The following is a 20,798-nucleotide window of genomic DNA, read 5'->3' on the forward strand; positions in this document are numbered from 1 at the left end:
TATCCACGTACATGATGACCAGACTAACAAAGTTAGCAGGTCCTGCTCCTGAAGGCCTTACTGTCTAAAGGTTCTGAATAAGATGGTCCTTTAACTTACCCCCAAGGGCAATATTGTGGACTTCTGTTCTTGCCCTTCTTTTGTAGCTTTCTCATAGATTCATAGATTCTAGGTCAGAAGGGACCAATGTGATCATCTAGTCCGACCCCCTGCACAAAACAGGCCACAGAACCCTACCCATCCACTTCTATAACAAACCCCTAAACTATGCCTGAGTTATTGAAGTCTTCAAATTGTGGTTTGAAGACCTCAAGCTGCAGAGAATCCACTAGCAAGTGATCCATGCCCTACGCTGCAGGGGAAGGCGAAAAACCTCCAGGGCCTCTACCAATCTGCCCTGGAGGAAAATTCCTTCTCGACCCCAAATATGGCGATCAGCTAAACCCTGAGCATGTGGGCAAGACTCACCAGCCAGCACTCAGAAAAGAATTCTCTGCAGTAACTCAGATCCCATCCCATCCAACATCCCATCACCAACCACTGGGCATACTTATCTGGCGATAATCAAAGATCAATTGCCAAAATTAGGCTCTCCCATCATACCATCCCTTCCATAAACTTATCAAGCTTAATCTTAAAGCCAGATATGTCTTTTGCCTCCACTACTCCCCTTGGAAGGCTGTTCCAGAACTTTACTCCTCTAATGGTTAGAAACCTTCGTCTAATTTCAAGTCTAAACTTCCTAGTGTCCAGTTTATACCCATTTGTTCTTGTATCTACATTGGTACTAAGCTTAAATAATTCCTCTCCCTCCCTAATATTAATCCCTCTGATATATTTATAAAGAGCAAGTATATCCCCCTTCATCCTCTTCCTCCCCTGGCGATTGCTGCCCCCTGTTCAGTCCTGTTTCCCAAGTGGCTCATTTCAAACCCTTGGCTATAACTAGGAGTAATGGAATGAAATTAGGAAAACTTTCCTGACATTCAGACTACTTTCCGTATCAGAAGATATATTGCTCAATGGAATCATCTCCTGTGGGCTATAATGAGAGTCCTGTTGCTGGAATATCGATAGTGGCAAATCTCTCCCCCACCAACCACTCTCCAACACACCACTTTATTTGCATATGGCCAGAAGATTATGCCCAGTCCTGTAGGACTCAGTTCTGGAGACAGTGGTCTGTGGGGCTTAACTACTGCAATCCTGTATATCTATCAACAAAGACACATGCTCTGAAAAATCTCTAGCCAATTCACAATGTAGCAGTGATTCTGCTCAGTACTACAGGTTGCCAGGAACAGATCACCCTGGAATGCACTCTCTGCACTGGCACCCCAATAAAACTAGTTCTGATTTTCAAAGCCCTATGTGCACTGTTGGTTGATTTAAATCAATTTTGATTATGATTTATATCAGCAAGCAGGAAACCCTGATTTTAATAGATTTGTAATAATAGATTTTGATCACATTTTGCATTTGTACTTTTTAGTTATCCCAAATAAATTGATTTGCAACTAAATATAGCCTTTACGCTAAATTTGGTGCTTCTCCTTGCTAACCCAAGGGATACACTGTAAGCCAGGGGTTCTCAACCTTTTTCTTTCTGAGCCTCCTCTCCCACCCCCCACATGCTCTAAAAACTCCTTGGCCCATCTGTGCCACAACAACTGGTTTTCTGCATATAAAAGCCAGGGCTGGCATTAAGGGGTAGCGAGCAGGGCAACTGCCCAGGGGCCCATACCCCAGTTGCTCAGGCTTATGCTTCAGCTCCAGGTGGTGGGGCTCAGGGCCCCAGGCTTCAGCCCCATGCAGTGGGGCTTTGGCTTTCTGCCCAGGGCCCCAGTGAGTCTAACTCTGGCCCTGCTTGGCAGGCCCCAGACCACTGGTTGAGAACTACTGCTGTAAGCTATATAAATGTATATATATAAAGTTACATTTATTCATATTAAGTTTTACATTTTTTATTATTTTAAAAAATGGTGCAAGATGCATTTCTTATTTACTAGGTGATTATTAATTTTTTACTTGTGATTTGTGTTTTGCTCTATTTGGATGGAAATTCAAATTCATTTACAAATACACAAAAAAATTAAATTTAGTTTATTAAATGTAATGACCTTAATTATGCTGGAAATAAGGAAAAGTTTATCAAAACATATTTTGCTTTTAAAAACTAATTAAACAAAGGAAGAATTATCTGTAGTAAGTGAATTGAAATAATTATTACTGGTCACCAAGTCCTTCAAGACTTTAGAACTAGTAGATTTCATCCTCTCACACCTAGTTTCTATTCATAGATTGGAAGAGGAAAACAAACTTTCCTACTTTTTCAACTGCCCATTGATTTCTTAAATTTTGAATTTTAACTAGTCATTGAACAGAATAAATTGAAGTGAAGAAAATACTCTCTCTGTATTTGCAGAAGAAGTTACTGCTGTCAAAAGCTGGTTTAGCATTCAACAAACTCTGGTTCTGGGTTCTTACCACCAAGTCAGTAGTTTGACTTTTTTAAAAACTTGGTAGCAAATATGAACTGCTTTGTATTTAATTTAAAGGATTTGAGCAGATAATACATCTATGCCTTCTCATAGGTTGTCAATTTCACATTTAATTGTAAATTACAGGTTTATTTTTTTTAAATGAACCTGTATTTAATTTAAATTAGAAATAATCTGATTTTGATAGATTAAAAAATGAACTTTTCCCCCCCAATCTTGTCTAAATGGGATTAGCCCTAGATACCTGAGAGATTATCTCTATTCCCCCCTGACCATAACCTCCCCACACCAGATATGTTCAACTGGAACAAAAAACTTTGTCAAATAGCATGAAACTTGTGCTTGTGGAAGACTAACCTTCATCTGAGCTGGACTGAAACAATGGAACTCACTGCCAAATGCAGTTAGAATGACTGTTTTTGCATTTGATGCTAAATGCAAAAAAAAACCCCAAAACCCTCATCCTTTCACTCCAGCCTGCCTGCAGTGGTATTTATACCAACATGATCACGTTTGTATAGAACAGGAGTCCGCAACCTTTCAGAAGTGGTGTGCCAAGTCTTAATTATTCACTCTAGTTTAAGGTTTTGCGTGCTGGTAATACTTTAACGTTTTTAGAAGGTCTCTCTCTATAAGTCTATAAACTATTGTATGTAAAGTAAACAAGTTTTTTTAAAAATGTTTAAGAAGCTTCCTTTAAAATTAAATTAAAATGCAGATCTTATCAGTTTAGTGCAGTGGTTCTTAACCTGGGGTGCACGCACCCCCGGGGCAGGGCTGGTTCAAGGATGTTTTGCACCCCCCTCCTGCCCCTTGCACATCGGTTCATTGAGGGGCAAATCCCAATGAGCCTTTATAGACCCCAGGGGCCAGCCTGCCCAGGGACTGCTCCTCAGCCCAAGTTCCCCCCTCCCCGCCCCCTGAGCTCCCCTGGAGGGTGCACAGCCCCCCCATGAGCCCTCCCCACCCCACTCAGGTGGCCCCTGCCCCGAGTCCATTCACTGGCTTTGCCAGGCTTTGGCTGCTGCAGCAGCTCGGCAGGGAGGAGCGCTTTCCGGAGCCCACCGGCGAGCCAGAGCGTCCCACATGCGGTAGCAGTGAGCCCCACCCATGGAGGAGCTGGTGCGGTGCAGGGGGGCAGCAGCCCTACAAAGGCAGTGGCGCTGCTAGCGGGGAGCAGCTGCGCCCCCACACTCCTCCTGCCCAGGCAGCGGCCCAGCGCCCCTGGGGGCTCCTGCAGGCTGCAGTGGATGTATGCAGGCACCAGCCCCCATGTGCCCCCCAGCTTCCCCCTTGCCTAGGGTTACCATATTTCAACAATCAAAAAAGGGAGAGTCCTGCCCTAGTCCCACCCCCATCTACTCTCTTCCACTTCCCACCCCAATTGCCCTGGTCAGAACCCTCAACCCCCACTGCTCCTTGTCCCCTGACTGCCCCCTCCTGGGACCTCTGCCCTAACTGCCCCGCAGAACCCCACCTCCTACCTAAGCCTCCCTGCTCCTTGTCCCCTGACTGCCCCAACCCTTATTCACACCCGTGCCCCCAGACAGACCCCTGGGGACTCCCATGCCCCATCCAACCACTCCCCACCCCCTGACAGGACCCCCAGAACTCCCGACCCATCCAACCCTCCCCCTGCTCCCTGACTGCACCCTGGGAGTCCCCTTACCAGGCCCGTGCTGGTCAGACGCTGGCTCCATGTGGAGGCAGAACTCCACGTGGAGTGCTGAGGCAGTGGGAGGGGCAGCGGCAGCTCACACTCCCGAGAGCAGAACCCGAGGGGGGTGGGGGGTCCACCTGCCTGGGCTGCAGCCCGGTGCCCCCCTGGGGGGGCACCTCTTACACCAGATGCATGCGGGCAGTGGTCCCTGTGTACCCCCCAGATCCCCCCTTGCCGTGCTCGGGCTCTGCGGCTCACGGGAGTGTGAACCACCGCCCCTCCTGCAGGAGGCTCAGGGCCCCATGCCCTGGCGGCTCACACTCTCGGGAGCCACAGAATCAGAGCATGGTGAAGGAGGAACTGGAGGGGCACAGCGGCCCCACTCAGCCTCCTGCTGGCCTGGGATTCCGTTCACTCAGCTGGCCGCATGCTGAGCGGAGCCAGCAGCCGGGACCCTGTCTGGCAGCTGCGTGCCAGGCAAAATCAGCTTGCGTGCCAAAGGTGGCACGCATGCTGTAGGTTGCTGACCCCTGGTATAGAACTAGAATGGAATTCTGGTATTCTAGGTGAGGGTATACCATTGATCTATAAAAAAAGCTATTATAATTTCAGCATTACTTTCTATTCCATTCCTTATGCATCCAAACATTTGTTTATTTTTGGCTGTTGCACACTGAGCAGAAATCTTCATTGACCTGTTCACAGTGAAACCAGCAGTGTGTATAAGTAGTTCAGATAATTCTTTCCAACTTGGACTTGTCAACAATGCATGTAATCTGCCATTGGATGTTTGTCTAGCTTTGTTAGGACCTATTTATTCCTATTCTTTGTTTTCTTTATCTTAGCCAGTTTGAACCATGACATAAAAAATTTGCCTTTCACTGCATGTCTTAATTTCCGTTATAGTGTCTTGTGAGGGACTTTGACAAAGGCTGATTTGAAGGAGGAAGTCAATTATATCAGCTGGCACTCTTTATTATTTTGTAGACACACTCAAACTCTAGTTCATACCTCTTGGAGTTATTTTTTCAGGCTGTTTGAACATTCAGATAGACATGGGCTGCATTCAGTGCATGTTATCAAGCTTTTGCTTGAGACTGTGAGGGCTTGAAACTTTTTAAATGAAAGCTGAAATTCTGATCTTGTAATGGAACTCCACAAGCTGGGGACTACACCACTGTAACAAAGCGGCCTTTGGACACTACTGAGAATATCAATTCAGAACAAATTGCTTAGAGCAGGGCAGTTACAGCCCAAAGCTGGGGGTGCTTTGGGCACCAAACCAGCCAAACAGAGAGGACTTTGGTTTTACTCCCCTGGCTAACCAGAAGTCATACAAGCAATTCCCTTAGACACTCCAGTTTCCCAGTATCACCACCAGCACTGCTCCTTATGGGGATGAATGGTTATGAAAACAAATACCCCAGTAAGAGAAAAAAGTTTCAAGCACAGTTCCTCCGGAGGTCAGAAGCAAGACTGAAGATAAGATGGAGGGGATGCAGTTGCCTTCTATAGTCTCTTGCCATGCGGCCTGTGCTTCCTTTGTTTCAAACACAAGCTGCCCAGCACATGGCTTGAAAGCTGCAGAGTTCTCTCCATAAGCATGTCCCTGAATGCCTTGCTGAGTCATAAGGTATATCTGCCTTCTGTCAACGGGTCAGTTGTATAGCTGATGGTCCTTAATGGGCCATCAAGCAGGCTAGGCAGTGCTGATGCCAAACTGTCTGGGGTGTCATCCAGAAGCCTAGCACAAGTTTGAAATACAGGCAGTATAGAGCCAATACTTATAACTTTAAATACAAAAATGATACATGCATACAGATAGCATAATCATAACCAACAAATTATAACCTTTTCATAGACACGTTACTTGACTTCCTTTGTACAAGATTTGGTGCCACTATAGGCAGGGCCGGTGCAAGGATATTTTGCGCCCTAGGTGAAAATTCCACCTTGCGCCCTCTGCCCCCACCCCTGCCCCCAGAGCATTGCTTATTATAAACTTTCAAAAATGAATACTGCATAATGTGGCATTGTTCATTAGAATTAATACATATTCGGCTTGAAAATTTATTAAATTCATTATTTAGCCTACATATTTAATGAAAATAATTGAATAACCTGACAGGGTGTGGGGCTGGCTGGCTCTGGGCAGGGCAGAGGATGCGAAGCTGGTTGGAGATGAGGTGTGGGGTTGGCTGCGTGCAGGGCAGGGGGTGTGGGGCTGGCTGCAGGCAGGGCAGGGGCTGGATGGAGACAGGTGGTGTGGGGCTGGCTGCAGGCAGGGCAGGGGCTGGATGGAGACAGGTGGTGTGGGGCTGGCTATGGACAGGGCAAGGAGTGCAGCAGGGACTGGCTGCATGCAGGGCAGGGAGTGAGGGGCTGGCTGTGGGCAGGGCAGGGGGTGTGGGGTGGCTGGAGACAGGAGGTGTGAGGCTGGCTGCGGGCAGGGCAGGAGGTGTGAGGCTGGCTGTGGGCAGGGAAAAAGGGGTGTGGGGCTGACTGGAGGCAGGGCAGGGGATGAGGGGTTGGCTGCAGTCAGGATAGGGGGTTCAGCTGACATGGATGGAGCTGGAGCACAAACAGCAGCTGCAGAAGGAACAGCTGTTGGACAGAAGCTTCTGTGAGGAACCAGCTCTGTCCCATGGAGAGGTACCGCTGCGGGATCTGCATTTAAATAGCAGTGGGGACGCCCCTTGCCCTCTCAGCCTCCTGGGCACTGGCTCTCTGCGGTTCACTCCCTAGGGGCTCAGCCTTGCTCCTCTTGCCCCCAGTCCCTCATTAGGCCTGGGTGCACAGAAAGCATGCAGATATCTTTGTACTGTGTTAATGACTCCTGAACTGGTGGGGGCTATGCCTAATTGATGCCATTATCTCTTTCTTTGCTGGGCAATTAGATGACAATTAACTTGGAATAGCCCAGAGGGGTCAGAGTAGAGAAGGAGGGAGGAGAGACATTTAGGTTTCAGTTCTGTGCAAAGCCAGTTAACTTTTCTTTTCAGCTGCCTATAAACAAACCTAGTAGAGAAAAGAGTTTCTTCCCCACATCCCCTCCCCCAAAAAATCGGTTATGATTTTAATGGATCCAGAAGCAAAATAATTCTGTAATCAAAAAGACAAGTTTCCTGCTTTCCCTTCCACAAAGATCTATTTCCAACCCAAGTAACTTATTATTTATTATCTGTAGTAACTATGTTCTCACGTTTGAATGATACACTGTAGTGGTGTCGGAGTTCTCTGGAAATCCCTCAGCTCTTTTGCGGTGTTGGGAGTGAATGATAGACCCTCGGTTAATTACTTTTACCTTACTTCACGTGCCTATCTTTTGGTCATTAATTTTTGAAGTTAAATTAGATTTTCAAAACCCAGCTTTAAAATGATGTTCATGCCGACAATTGCAATTTAATTGTCTAAACGGGGAAATCGATGCCTTGAAATTATGGGATCTAATTTTAAAATTGTATTAAAAATGTGGCATTATAAAGGGGAAATATTTTAAAAGGTTTATCCAGCATCCCCATTACTGCTACCCAGGATTCTGCTTCAAGCAGTAACACAGGAGGGAGGGGGCAATGGACAGATTAGTGTTCAGTGGTACTTCAAACAAAAAGACATTTACTCTTAAATTATCTCATTGATGCCTAATTGACGATCTAATAGCATGCATCAAGTACATCAAAACTTCGCTGAATAAGCTTGTTAGCATTTCTAAGGGGGACACTGAACATTCCAAACAGTGATAAGTGGTGCCTGCGGGCGATCGTGCAGGCATGACTGCGGCAGCTCACTCCCTCTCTGTCCCAGCAGCAATGGCTGCTCAACAATTTAAAAAAAAATTTGAGGGCGCTTTTTGGTGCCCTCAAATCTCGGCGCCCTAGGCAACCGCCTAGTCTGCCTAAATGGTTGCACCGGCCCTGACTATAGGACCTTGGTTGCAACAATGATCTCTATCGTCACAGTTCACGTCAATAACATCACACCTAGGCCTAGTGCATTAATCCCACTCTGCCATCTAGGCTGTTGATGTTTTGTTCTAATATCTACTTTTTTGACACCTCAGTTTTTGAGTGTGCCTCATTTTTATTACTTGGAAAGAGTAGATCCAAGGGTTCCTTCCTTGCTGAAGACTAATGTGGAGAAATCTAGTTTTTCTGCAGTACCTTAGGCACTGCAGTTGTTCCCATCATTCCCTGATGGTCCAGCAGATATATTAGTCTGCATTTCTATCATACTTATCGTAGTTCGTTCCTTTCTATTGGCTTTATTTGGGCTGGATTTCCATTCCCAGAGGCTCAGTGGCTTGAATAACCTCTTGAACTTGACCACTTGAGTGGCCGCTTAGTCTAAGGATTTTAATTTCTTCATTTCTGCTTTAGGGCCTGTTTGACTTACTTGGTTCAAGTTTCTATTTTTTAAATCTCACTTTCTAATAGTGAGTGGCACCATAGTAATTGTTTGGTAAATTCTCCAGCCTCCCCTGGCAATGTTGAACTTAATCATATTGTGGTTACTAACTCTAGTGTGGATGGAATTATTTAACAACGCCAGTTATTCCTTTTGGGAGTGATGGGAAATGACTCATCAGTCCTCATCCCATTCCCTTGTGGAGTCCTGAGGGATCAGTTCCATTAACTTTGTTCAGTGAAATAAGACAGAGTGGGCTGAGGGATCTAGTGCTGTATCTTTAAGGACCTACTTGAACTGCAGGATGATTGTCCAAAAATTGTGGCTAACTTGTGGATAAGTCATGAGGGGAGAGGAGAGGGGGAAATTGCAGAAGATAATGGATAATTATAATTTGCAGTAAGGTCCATTACTTTTCTGCTGTGACCATCCAGGGCTGAGAACAGGGGCTCCTGCTATCAGCTGCCCAGGGCTGACAGCTGTGGCTTGTGCTATCAGCCCTTCATACAATGGAGAATCCCACTGTTGAAATTACAGTGGAAGTTTATACAGTAACTCCTCACTTAACGTTGTTTCATTGCTGATCAATTAGGGAACATGATCATTTAAAGTTGTGCAATGCTCCCTTATAACATTGCTTGGCAGCTGCCTGCTTTGTCCATTGCTTGCAGAAAGAGCTGCCCATTGGAGCTAGCTGGTGGGGGCTTGGAACCAGGGTGTACCAACAGCCCCCCCCCCTCCAATCAGCTCTCCTAAATTCCCTCTGCAACAGCTGTCCAGCAGGCTATCAATTGCCCTCCCCACACTTGCCCAGTGCTGCACCTGCCCTGGAGCTTGTCCCAGGAGCCTCCTGTTTGCTGTGCGGGGGAGGGGGGAAAGAGGAGGGATGCTGATGTCAAGATGTCCCCCTTCCTGCCCGCCATCTCCACAGATCCGGATAGACATGACAGGGCTTAGGATTGAACAAGGTTGCTGGCAGCAACTGCTGTCTCAAGTTGCTGATCTACTTAAAAAGGCAGTGTACTTAAAGAGGCAATGTGCATCTCTCTCTCACACTCACACACAGACACAGTCTGCTGCCTTGTAGACTGTGAGGTTACATTAACAATGTGTTAACCCTTGAGGGCTCAGCTGTGTGCTACTTCATCATTTAGCAGTAAGGCATTCCCTGGGAAATATCCCACCCTCTGCCTCCATCCCCTCAACCAAGCTTCATAATCATTGCTGGGTACAATATTACATTGTTTAAAACTTATACTGGGTATGTATATATAAATCTTATATAGAGAGTGTTCTGGCAAAAAAAATTCCCTGGAACCTAACACCCTTCCCCCCCCCCACTTTACATTAATTCTTATGGGGAAATTGGATTTGCTTAAACTATAGTGTTAAGCGAGGAGTTACAGTACATCCTGCAAATTCTTAGCATGCGTAGGGGACAGCTTTTGGATTCAGAAAGTTGAGGAAACAACTAGGGGGTCATCCATTTTGGATCTGGTTTTGACCAACAGAGCTGAAGTAGTTGCTAAAGTGATTGGGAACTGATCATGATCTGATAGAATTAAGGCTCTCAAGTGATTAAAAAATTGTGGAATTAAACATTAGAATACCATTTATTTAAATATATTTGGATGTTATCTACATGTTCAAGTATGTTGATTTCAGTTATACCACAGAATACAAAGTGCACAGTGCTCACTTTGTATTTTTATTACAAATCTGCACTGTAAAAAAAGTATTTTTCAATTCACCTAATACAAGTACTGTAGTATAATCTCTATTATGAAAGTTGAACTTACAAGTTTAGAATTATGCACAAAAAACTGCATTAACACACAAAACAAAGTCCACTCAGTCCAATTTGTTGTTCAGCTAATCCCTCAGACAAACAAGTTTGTTTAGATTTGCAGGAAATAATTCTGCCCACTTTACATTGTCACCTGAAAGTGAGAACAGGCATTCACATGGCACTGTTGTAGTTGGCATGCCAGATGCACTAAAGATTCCTGTCCCTTCATGCTTCAACCACCATTCCAGAGGATATGAATCCATGCTGATGACTCATTAAAAAAAGTATCATAGGAAAGGAGAGCTGCTTCAGTCTTCTCACAAAAAAACATGACTGGATGACTAGAGAAGTTATCATAGACAATCAAGGGGAAGGGATGCGGATCAGGATAAGTGGAGAACATGTCAGATATTCTGACCAATTTGAATAAATTAAAAACAGTGGGGCTGGATGCTATTTACCTGTGGGTACTAAAGGAATTAGCTGAAGAAATCTCAGAACTACTGTCTATCACAGATTCCCTGACCTCTGATTTCTGCAGTGGCTAGTGCAGCTGGCTCCATGCACCACCCCTGTAGCTCCCACTGGCTGTAGTTCCTGGCCAATGGGAGCTGTGGAACTGTTGCTCATGGCAAGGGCATCACCCAGAGGCTCCCTGGCCTTCCTTTCCCCCAGGAGCTGCAGGGACATGCTGGCCGCTTCTGGGAAGCTGCGCAGGGAGCCTGCCAGCCCTGCCAACCCTCTCACCCACCCCCAGCACGGGTCCCGGACTATGTGCTGTCAACCCCGCCCCCAAAGCACTTGCAGCCCCGGCCAAAGTTTTAGTTAGGGGTATATAGTACAAATCATGGACAGGTCACAGGCTGCAAATTTTTGTTTACTGCCTGTGACTTGTCCGTGATTTTTACTAAAAATACATGTGACTTAAACCTACCCTTAGCAATAATATTTCCGAACTCATTAATAACAGGAGAGGTCCCAGGAGACTGGGGCTAATGTAGTGCCCATCTTGAAAAAGGAGGAGCGAGGGCACTATAGGCCAGTTTGCCTGATTTCAATACCTGGGAAGCTACTAGAGCAAAGTATAAAACATTCAGTTTGCAAATATATGGAAGATGAAGGGGTAATCACTAGCAGCCAACATGGATTTACCAAGAACAAATAATGCTAAACCAGTTTGATTTCCTTCTTTGACAGGGTAACTGATGGATGGGGGAAATGCAACAGACATAATATACCTGGACTTCATCAAGGCTTTTGACACAGTCCCACATAACATTCCACATTTCTACAGCTTGCTTTATCAGACTCAACTGAACTATCATTAAGTGGATACATAATTGGTTAAACAACTGTAAACCAAGACAAAACTATTAATAGAATGATGTTGGGATTGAAGGGAGGAGGTCTCAAGTGGGGTTCCACAGGGTTCTGTTCTGGGTCTGGTCTTATTTAACATCTTTATTAATTACCTGGATGGTGGGTCTAGAGAGCATAGTAATAGAGTTTGCCGATGACAAAGCTGGGGGTTGTTGTCAATATGTAGGAGGATAGAGCTAAAATTCAGAGGGATCTTGATAAATTGGAGAACTGGGCTACACCCACCAAAATGAAATTCAACAAATACATGTAAGGTGCTACGTTTAGGGAAGAAAAACTAAATGTACAAAGAGAATGGGGGAAAACTAACGTGAGTCAGCAATGCTATGCTGTTGAGGGGGGGGAACCCCAAACCCATGCAAATGCAATTTTAGGTTGCACTACCAGAGGCACATCATGCAAGTCATGGGAGGCGATAGTACCACTCTACTTGGCACTGGTTAGGGCTCAGCTGGAGTACTGTGTCCAGTTTTGGTCACCAATGTATAGAAAGGAGGTAGAAAACCTGGAAAGAATTCAGAGGTGAGTGACAAAGATTATCGAAGGGATGGAATGCAAGCTATATGAGCAAAGGCTGAAGGAATGGGTATGTTCAGTTTTTAGAAGAGGAGATATGACAGCAGTCTTCAGATACTTGAAAGACTATCACAAAAGAGAATAACTTTTTTCTCCATCTTCTTATGGCAGAGAGCATGCCAAGAGGCAGTGGGTTCAAACTACAGCATAGCAGATTTAGGTTAAATCTCAGGACAAATTTCCTAATGGAACACTATCTCAGGAGGTTGTGGAAGCTCTTTCACTGCCTTTTCAAAAGGAGACCAGATAGCCATCTGTTTTGGATGGTCTAGACAATAAATCCTGCATCTTGGCAGGGGGCTGGACTAGATGAACCTTGTGGTCCCTATGATTCTATTGCAGGATCCACAATATCATTAATTTAGAGCCTTTTTTTTTTTTTAAGTCATTGAATAGCAAACCATTCAGTCTTAAACCCATTATGGGATGAGAGACTAGGGAAAATAGTGGTGAGATTTATGAAATGGGATTGGATTCAAGGTAGGTGGCTTCTAGTATGGATTTAAGGGGATTATGGTAGGGAGCTGGAGTGGGAGAGAGTTTTTGTTTTTAAAACAAACATCTAGGCTCTTGTCTTTGACAAATTTTTGGTGTAACTGATATGATTCTTTCATTTTAGCAATTACCTGTTAAGGTGTCCAGAGGTATTTAAGCCTTTGTGGTATCATGTACCAGTTACTACTGTTGGTGTCTGATGGGACAATACAACACACCCCTGCCTCATCCACAAACAGACCACACTGAGGCCTTCTTGCGTGTCAACATCATTTTTACAGTGTTTTAATCCCTCCACCAATACATAGCAGTGTCTCCACACCTTTACACATTGTATCTCAACTTTTAACCCCTTCTCTAACAGGAGCAAAGCTAAGACATCTACTCAGAGGACCCCCTTTGTTAGGCTCTCAGAGATTTCTGTTTCTCTCCTTTCCCACCCCAAGCACACCTTCCTGTGTGCTTTTAGACAATTTCTGTGTTAACGGTCTAATCAGCTCACCATCCCAATCTGGCCTGGTAATCAGGTACACCTCTGTTCCATTAGGCCTTCTCCAAGGAACCTAACAGTGAGTAGAATGCTGGCTCAAGTGCTAGTCCTCAAGACTCTGTTGCAGAGTCTGACACACGTTCCCCAGTAATGGAGCAGTATGAGGGAGGGACACAATTTGCCATTGGCCCTGGGACATACTGGGGTAATGCAGATAAGGGAACAGTTTCTCCTGTGAGCTCTGCAGCAATGTGGGGATGGGTCCCACCTGCTCCCCAGACAGTCTTCCCCCCCAGTTACTCACTGCAAGAAAACTGGAAGTCTCATCCAAGGGGGTTAGAGGCAGGGAGCAGTGGCCAATACTAATCCCTACACCCTTCTTTTCTGTTTTCTCTAGGCCTGCAGTTTGAGTTCATTAACCCTATCTTTGAGTTTTCAAAGGGAATGAATGACCTACAGCTCAACGATGCTGAATATGCACTTTTAATCGCCATCAACATTTTCTCTGCAGGTAAAAAGCCAGAAAGAGGGCAGAGAGCAGCAGCACTGAATCAAAGGAAAGGAATGATAGAGCAGATGTGGGGTCAGAAGCAGAGGAGGAGTGACAAGAGTATAGCAGAGGGGGCAGTATCCTAGTATGGGTGCTGTGGTAACACAGTATCACACATGCTCTGAGTAATTATGAGGGGAAGTCTCTACTGCTTCTTGACCTGTACCAAATTAACTGAAATGTAGTCTGTAGTGTCTCTTCTAGAAGTCATCAGTTTACTGAATGCTCATGTCCCTTGGTGTAGGGTAGTAGTGACATCTAGTGGTCAGTGAGAGGTATTTTGGAGTCTGTGCTCATTACAGCTTCTTAGTCATTAAAGGGCCACACAGAGAAGTTGTCAGATCAGTCTTGTCTCTAGTCTTTGAAAATTTACACTGAGGGAATAGATATTTTCCTATTTCATTATTTCTCCCAGTAACTCTCCTGCAAGAGATTCTCCCATTCCTTCCTGATGGATCACAGCCTCACATCTCCATTGGGACTGGAATGTGAGGCCTAGTGAGCTAGACCAGGCTTCCCTGGCTCTGTAACCTCCTGCCACAAAGTAAAATCAAACTTACTCCAACTTTCAAAACATGGCTGATAAAGACTGACATAAGAAGCTGATTCTCACAACTACTGTCTTGCAGGAGGCATCTTGGCTGTATGCTATCTCACAGGGAGAGTACCAGACAAGACTCAGGGCTAGTCCAGGGATTAGGATTAGCTTTAGCCTGTGTTGTCAAGACTGGCCAGGCTGCCTACAACTACCTACTAATGTCTAACCTGCTTCCTGGCAGACCGACCAAATGTGCAGGATCAGTCGCTGGTGGAGAGACTGCAGCACACCTACGTAGAGGCCCTTCATTCTTACATTTGCATCCACAGACCAAATGTAAGTGCTTGGCTGAGTCCTAAAAAATGAATCAACTCAGGTGTATATGTGAGAGTTGATTTTATGATTATTGTGCTCCTCTAATTCCCCACTCCCTGAATGAATCTTCTGCAGTCAGTGGTCATGCACTGTTTCCTTCAGCTATTCCCCCAATAGCCAGCAACCTCGTACCAGTCCCCTACAGGGCCTCCTATTGTTAGAGGCTGGAGCTGGAGAAGTTATGAGTAGCGCTGGGCAAAATGTTTTCAAGGAATAGTTTGATGAAAAATGCACTTTAACCAAAACTATTAATGAATTGGGCAAGTAGTTTAGGTCAGAATTTTTTTTGAGAAATAAAATCATGGAAATGTAGCCCTAGAAGGATCCTTGAGTGGTCATCTAGTCCACCCCCCTGCACTGAGGCAGGACCAAATAAGTCTAGACTACAGGCATTATACCTGTTCTTAAAAACCTCCAATGATGGGGATTCCACAACCTCCCTTAGAATCCTAGTCTGGTGATTTATTTATCTTTATAGTTAGAAAGTAATTTAGGTTGGATATTAGGAAATCCTATTCCTAAAGATTAACCCCTTACTTAGCGTACTTTTAGGTGACATGGTCTAGAATAGCTCTTAACATACAGTATTTGAAAAACCTGTTATCAGGTCTCCACTCCATCTCCCCCAGCCCCGATGGAGCATGCCAAGCTTTTTTTTAGGCTTTCCTCACAGGTCAGGTTTTCTAAACTATCATTTTTGTTGCTCTCCTCTGGATTCTCTCCAGTTTATCCACATCTTTCCTAAAATGGTGCATACAGAACTGGACTCAGTATTCCAACTGAGGCCTCACCAGTGCAGAATAGAGCAGGATAGTTACCTACCTTTCGACATACAGCATTCCTGTTAGTATACCCCAGAATACTAGCCTTTTTCCCACAACTCCATCACATTGTTGTTTCGTATTCAGCTTGAGAGACCCTATAATGCATGTTATTCACTCTCCTTCCCTGCTAAGTAGTGGACCTATGCATTCTCTTGCTCTTAATGTACTCATAAAACCTCTTCTATTGCTTTTTGTGTTCTTTGCTAGATGTAACTCATTTGTGCCTTACTCTTTCTGAATTTGTCCCTACATGCTTGCACTAATCTTTTTGCTTATCTTTAAAAATTTATCCATGTTTCCACATTGGTTTTAAGTTCATTAGAGAGCTCCCGGTGAGGCCATATTGGTCCTTTGACAGAGGGCGCTCACTTCTCATGAGCTTCTATAGTTGGCCAGGTGTGATGCTGCGATCTGTTTTCTCCTAGCACCTACTGTAGGTTGTCAACCTTACTGGGGGTCTGCAGTGGTTCAGTCCTTCAATCAAATCAACAGTCAATATGAATGAGCAAAGATATCCCTTCCAGGGTAATGAGTTTAAACACACAGTCAACCCTCATGTGGGTCTTCAGCCCTCTTTCTGGGCCCTTTAACAATCAGGCTTCTCAACAGGCTTTGTCCCTTTCTCAGGACTTATGCTATTTCTCCAGTGGGAAAACTCAGGCTTTCCCATTAGCCAAATCCCAACCCAGAGACCCTGTAAACAGCACCCACATACTGCTTCCTCCAGATTGCTGCTGCTATTTCATGGGCATTTTACCACATAGCCCTTTCCTTTCACCCATTACCTTAAGGTTACAGTTGTCAGATCCTCTTGTTCTCAGGGCCAGTAAATCAGGCTACTGAGTGCCTCTGATTAGATTAGATTCCCTGTCCTTCACTCCTCGCTAGGAACTGACCTACTTAATTCTGCCACCTGCAGTTCCTTTTATCTGAGGCTGCTGTGCTCTGATTGGCTGTTTCTGCGCAGCCTTTCTAGGCAGTGGTGGAGGACCCACCTTTGCTGCTCCTTTCCTGGGCTGGGATATGGGAGGACCACAAAGCCTCCAGCAGGGGGCCTTAAAGGGTCAGGCACACCGTGTAACAGCCTCTTACTAGTCTTTATATCTTTCTTGCATTGGGATAGTTTGCTATTGTGCCTTTAATATTGTCTCTGAGAAACTGCCAGCTTTCCTGAGCTCCTTTTTCCTTAGATTTTCTTCCTATGGCACCTTACCTACCAGTTTTCTGAGTTTGTTAAAGTCTGCTTTTTTGAAGTCCATTGTCTTTATTCTGCTGCTCTCATTCCTCTCCTCAGAATCATGAAATCTATCATTTCACAATCACTTTCATTCAAGTTGCCTTCATCCTTCAAATTCGCAACCAGTTCCTCCCTGTTGGTCAGAATCAAGTCTAAATTGGCTGTCCCACTGGTTACTGCCTCCACCTTCTGAAACAAGACGTTGTCTCCAATACATTTAAGGAATTTATTGGAAATTTTGTGTTTTGCTATATTACTTTTCCAATAGATGTATGGTTAGTTAAAGTCCACCATTACTATGAGGTCTTTTGTTTTGGATATTTCTTTTATTTGTTCTAGAAATCTCTTACACCTCCTCCTCCTGATTTGGTGGTCTATAGTAGACCCCTACCATGACATTGTCCGTTTTCCCCCTTTTATTTTCACCCAGAGACTTTCAACTGGTCTGCCTCCCACCTCTTGGATCTCAGAACAAGTGCATTTTTAATGTATAATGCAATACCTCTTCCCTTTTTTTCCCCTGCTTTTCCTGCCTGAACAAGCTATACCCCTTTATATCAATATTCCAGTCATTAGATTTATTCTGCCAAATCTCAGTGATGACAATTTAAGTAATAATTTGGTTTATGTACTAATATTTCCACTTCCTCCTATTTATACTCTCTACTCCTTGAATTTGTGTATAGACATCTATTATGATGAGCAGATTCTTTTACTGTTTCCCCTCTTGTTGCTCCTATGAATTTATTGTAATTTTTCATTTTACCTTCAACATCTATCTCTCTATTAAGATCATTTTTTGTTATATCCACCTGTAGGTTTATGCTACCTGCCCCCTCTGAACCTGGTTTAAATCCCTGCTCACTAGTTTGGTGAGCTGATGTCCAAAGATGCTCTTCCCTTTGTCAGGTGGAACCCCACTCTTCCCAGCAGTTCTCCTTCCCATAACAGCATTCCGTGGTTGAGGAAGCCAAAGCCCTGTCAACACCATCTCTGCAGCCTTTTTTAGACTTTTCATTCTGAAACAGCTTTTTCAGTCAAAATTTAGTTAGATTTATTCTACAAGACATGAAAAAGTTGAAACAAGAATTGTTTCAGGTTGAACAAAACATTTTCATTCAACCCAAAATGATTTTTTCTCATTTTTTATTTTGGCCACCAACCTAAAATATCAGTTATTAGTTCAGCTATAGTTATGAACTCCCCCAGCCTATAATCCTGCACCATTCCCAGCAGCACTCTGCTGGGAAATGCTGAATCTGAAGTAGCTGTGATCTCCCCACACTGGTGCTCCTGTCCCATTCTGTATTGGGAGATGCTGGTATCAGAGGATGTGAGCTTGTGCTTTTAATGCATCCAGTAAGTGGTTTGTCTTGTGAGCAAGATTCTGGATTTACTTATGATTGTCTATTTGTGTGACCCTGCAGGACCATCTGATGTTCCCTCGGATGTTAATGAAACTGGTCAGTCTTCGGACTCTAAGCAGTGTCCACTCCGAACAAGTTTTTGCCCTTCGACTACAGGACAAGAAACTCCCTCCCCTGCTCTCAGAAATCTGGGATGTGCATGAGTGACTATGTGCTCCCAGGGCACTGACCTGCTGAAGTAACACCACCTCCGATCCCTTGCTAACAAGAAGCCAGCCTCCCCTCTCCAAAGCGCTGAACTAGGGGCTGGGCTGGGCTGGGCAGTGCAGAGTGATGAGCCTGTGGTTTCTCTGATGTGATGAGACTGTGCATAAGGCATCTGGGAGAGATCAGATGTTTTTGTAATCTTTGATTTAGTGCCTCCTAGAAATGGGATCATGTGTGAAACACCTGAAAATGGTAGAGATGAACATCTCACCCCAAATGTTTCTTCAATGTCTGTCTTTTTTCTAAGTATGTGTTCTGGGGTTTTGCCCCCCCATCTTTCCCTTCTCATTGATTCTGAAAGTGAATTTGCAGGAACTTGTTAAACGTTCACTGAGAGCATCCTAGCCCCAAAGGCTTCCCCAGGGTTCTTAGGCAGGGTTCCCTGTGTATGTGGACTTGAGGAACTCAGGGAAGCTTATATGGATGTGCTGGGGGTTTTCTTATATTCCCTGTATTTAAAGTCTCTATGATGTGCTGTCCTTCACAAAGATTCCCAGAGAAGAGGCTGTTGGTCGCATTCCCTCTTTGTGAAGCTTCATTTCTAGAGCTGTCCTTTCATTCTGGCCCTCCTTGGGCAAGTAGATCCGTGGAATGTGCAGTGCCATTTACTGAAAGTTATTCTGTGGACATCTTGTATGTACCATAGAGAAACCATGGATCATTTAGCTGTTTTTTAAAAACAAGATTGCCTATCATTATAGTATCTTTTGGTTTGCTAGCAAGTGAAAGCAATAAACCATGGAATAGATTTTGTGTTGAGGTTTGTGGAGGAGAAGAGAGAGGAATGGAAGCATCAGTGTCTGGGCAGTAGAGGTGGTGGAAGTATATCAAGAACCATGAAAATGTTAGTATATTTAGCGGGTTCCAGTGAGACTGAAGATTATCAGCTGGGGACAGAGAATGCACTGTATTTATAGCATATTAGCAGGAATTGCCTAATCTATGGGCTGCACAACTCTCTCAGAATCCTGTCTGCAGGAATATTGAGCATAACCACCTCTGTCCAAGTATTCTCCCTTATGCAAAAGGTCTTTTCAAGTGTATGGTCATTTGTTAGTGATTAGTGGGATGTGGAGGTATCTTGGTATGATGAGTACCCTTCTGCTCTTGTATATGAAACAGGGTTAAAAAAAGAACTAGATAAATTCATGGAGGATAGATCCATCAATGGCTATTAGCCAGGGTGGGCAGCGATGATGTCCCTAGCCTCTGTTCGCTAGAAGCTGGGAATGGGTGACAAGGAATGGATCACTTGATAATTATCTGTTTTGTTCATTCCCTCTGGGGCACCTGGCACTGGCCACTGTCTGAAGACAGGATACTGGGCTAGATGGGCCTTTGGTCTGACCCGGTAACGCTGTTCTTATGTACTTCTTAAATCCTCTCCTTTCCACCTTGTGCATGGTAAGACTCGCCAGTGACCCCTTGGTCCATAAATATTTTAGTATTTAGAGCAATAATTGGTTTGACAAAACAGAAAAATGTCATTGCAAAATGAGTTTCTCATTCTGCAAGAAAAAACAAACAGTATTTGATCCCAGATATGTAACCCCAAGTCCTCTGGTTTCATGTATTTTGTCTCTAACAGGGATATATGTTTGCTTGCCCAGTGAGCATCCTGAGAGGCTGGGTTCACAAGGCTCATAGTTTTGGGCTGTGTATGTGAGCACCAGGCCTGTGGCAAAGGCTTTTTGTCCATTTTGCACTCAAGGTTGGTCCCTGCCTTTAGCCTTCATTCTGCACCTTTGTAAAGCACTTGTAATAATCTGTAAAATAATCTGTTATTTTTTATAACTTGTTGCAATTGCAAAATTTCTTGTTTAAATCTGTATTTTTAACTAATCTGTTTGAGAAATGTTAATGTTTATACAAAAGAATAAAGCCTAATACAGGATTTTTGACTAGCTATGATGCACCATATTTTAGTGTTGGCATAAAGTCTTAATCTTTTGAACCCCAGGATGGTTATAAAAAAGGGGAAAACCCAGCAGGGAGGAGGAGAAAGTGTTTGAGAATGAATGACAGTATGGCTCCAATTTAACTTCCTTCACCCTCTCCACATGCAGGATAAACCTCCTATGAGAGTCCTCAGATTGCTATACATCTTTATGTGACCCATACACCGCTGTGATACGAACCAGAGATGGTTCAGTGCGTCCAATTCAGCACACGGAGACTACAGGGCCCAGCATGCATATTCCATCTTGATCGGTACTACCAGGGTCAGGGGAGAGCGTTGCATGCTGGGATCTGTAGTCAAGTGACCCGCATCTCCCGCACGGAGAGGTGGGGGCTGCAGCCTGTTCTGGGTTATGCTCATTAAGCCCCTTGCCTTCGTTAGAACA

General features: G+C 44.5%; 1 protein-coding gene across 5 annotated transcripts in view; it reads left to right on the forward strand.

Annotated features, from left to right (window-relative positions):
- The window catches only part of NR1H3 (nuclear receptor subfamily 1 group H member 3), a 55,982-nt gene extending 35,635 nt beyond the window's left edge, over window positions 1-20,347 (forward strand). For 4 of the 5 annotated variants that reach the window (XM_050953578.1, XM_050953576.1, XM_050953577.1 and 1 more), the window contains 3 exons: window positions 13,693-13,806; window positions 14,625-14,719; window positions 18,247-20,347. In XM_050953578.1, the coding sequence (XP_050809535.1) occupies window positions 13,693-13,806; window positions 14,625-14,719; window positions 18,247-18,393 (356 nt within the window). In that variant the 3' untranslated portion in view covers window positions 18,394-20,347. The remainder of the gene's footprint in view (window positions 1-13,692; window positions 13,807-14,624; window positions 14,720-18,246) is intronic. The other variant, XM_050953580.1, reaches the window with a different exon arrangement.
- Window positions 20,348-20,798: the final 451 nt, after the last annotated feature.

Source organism: Gopherus flavomarginatus, chromosome 5, assembly GCF_025201925.1.
Source record: "Gopherus flavomarginatus isolate rGopFla2 chromosome 5, rGopFla2.mat.asm, whole genome shotgun sequence".
Lineage (NCBI taxonomy): Eukaryota > Metazoa > Chordata > Testudines > Testudinidae > Gopherus > Gopherus flavomarginatus.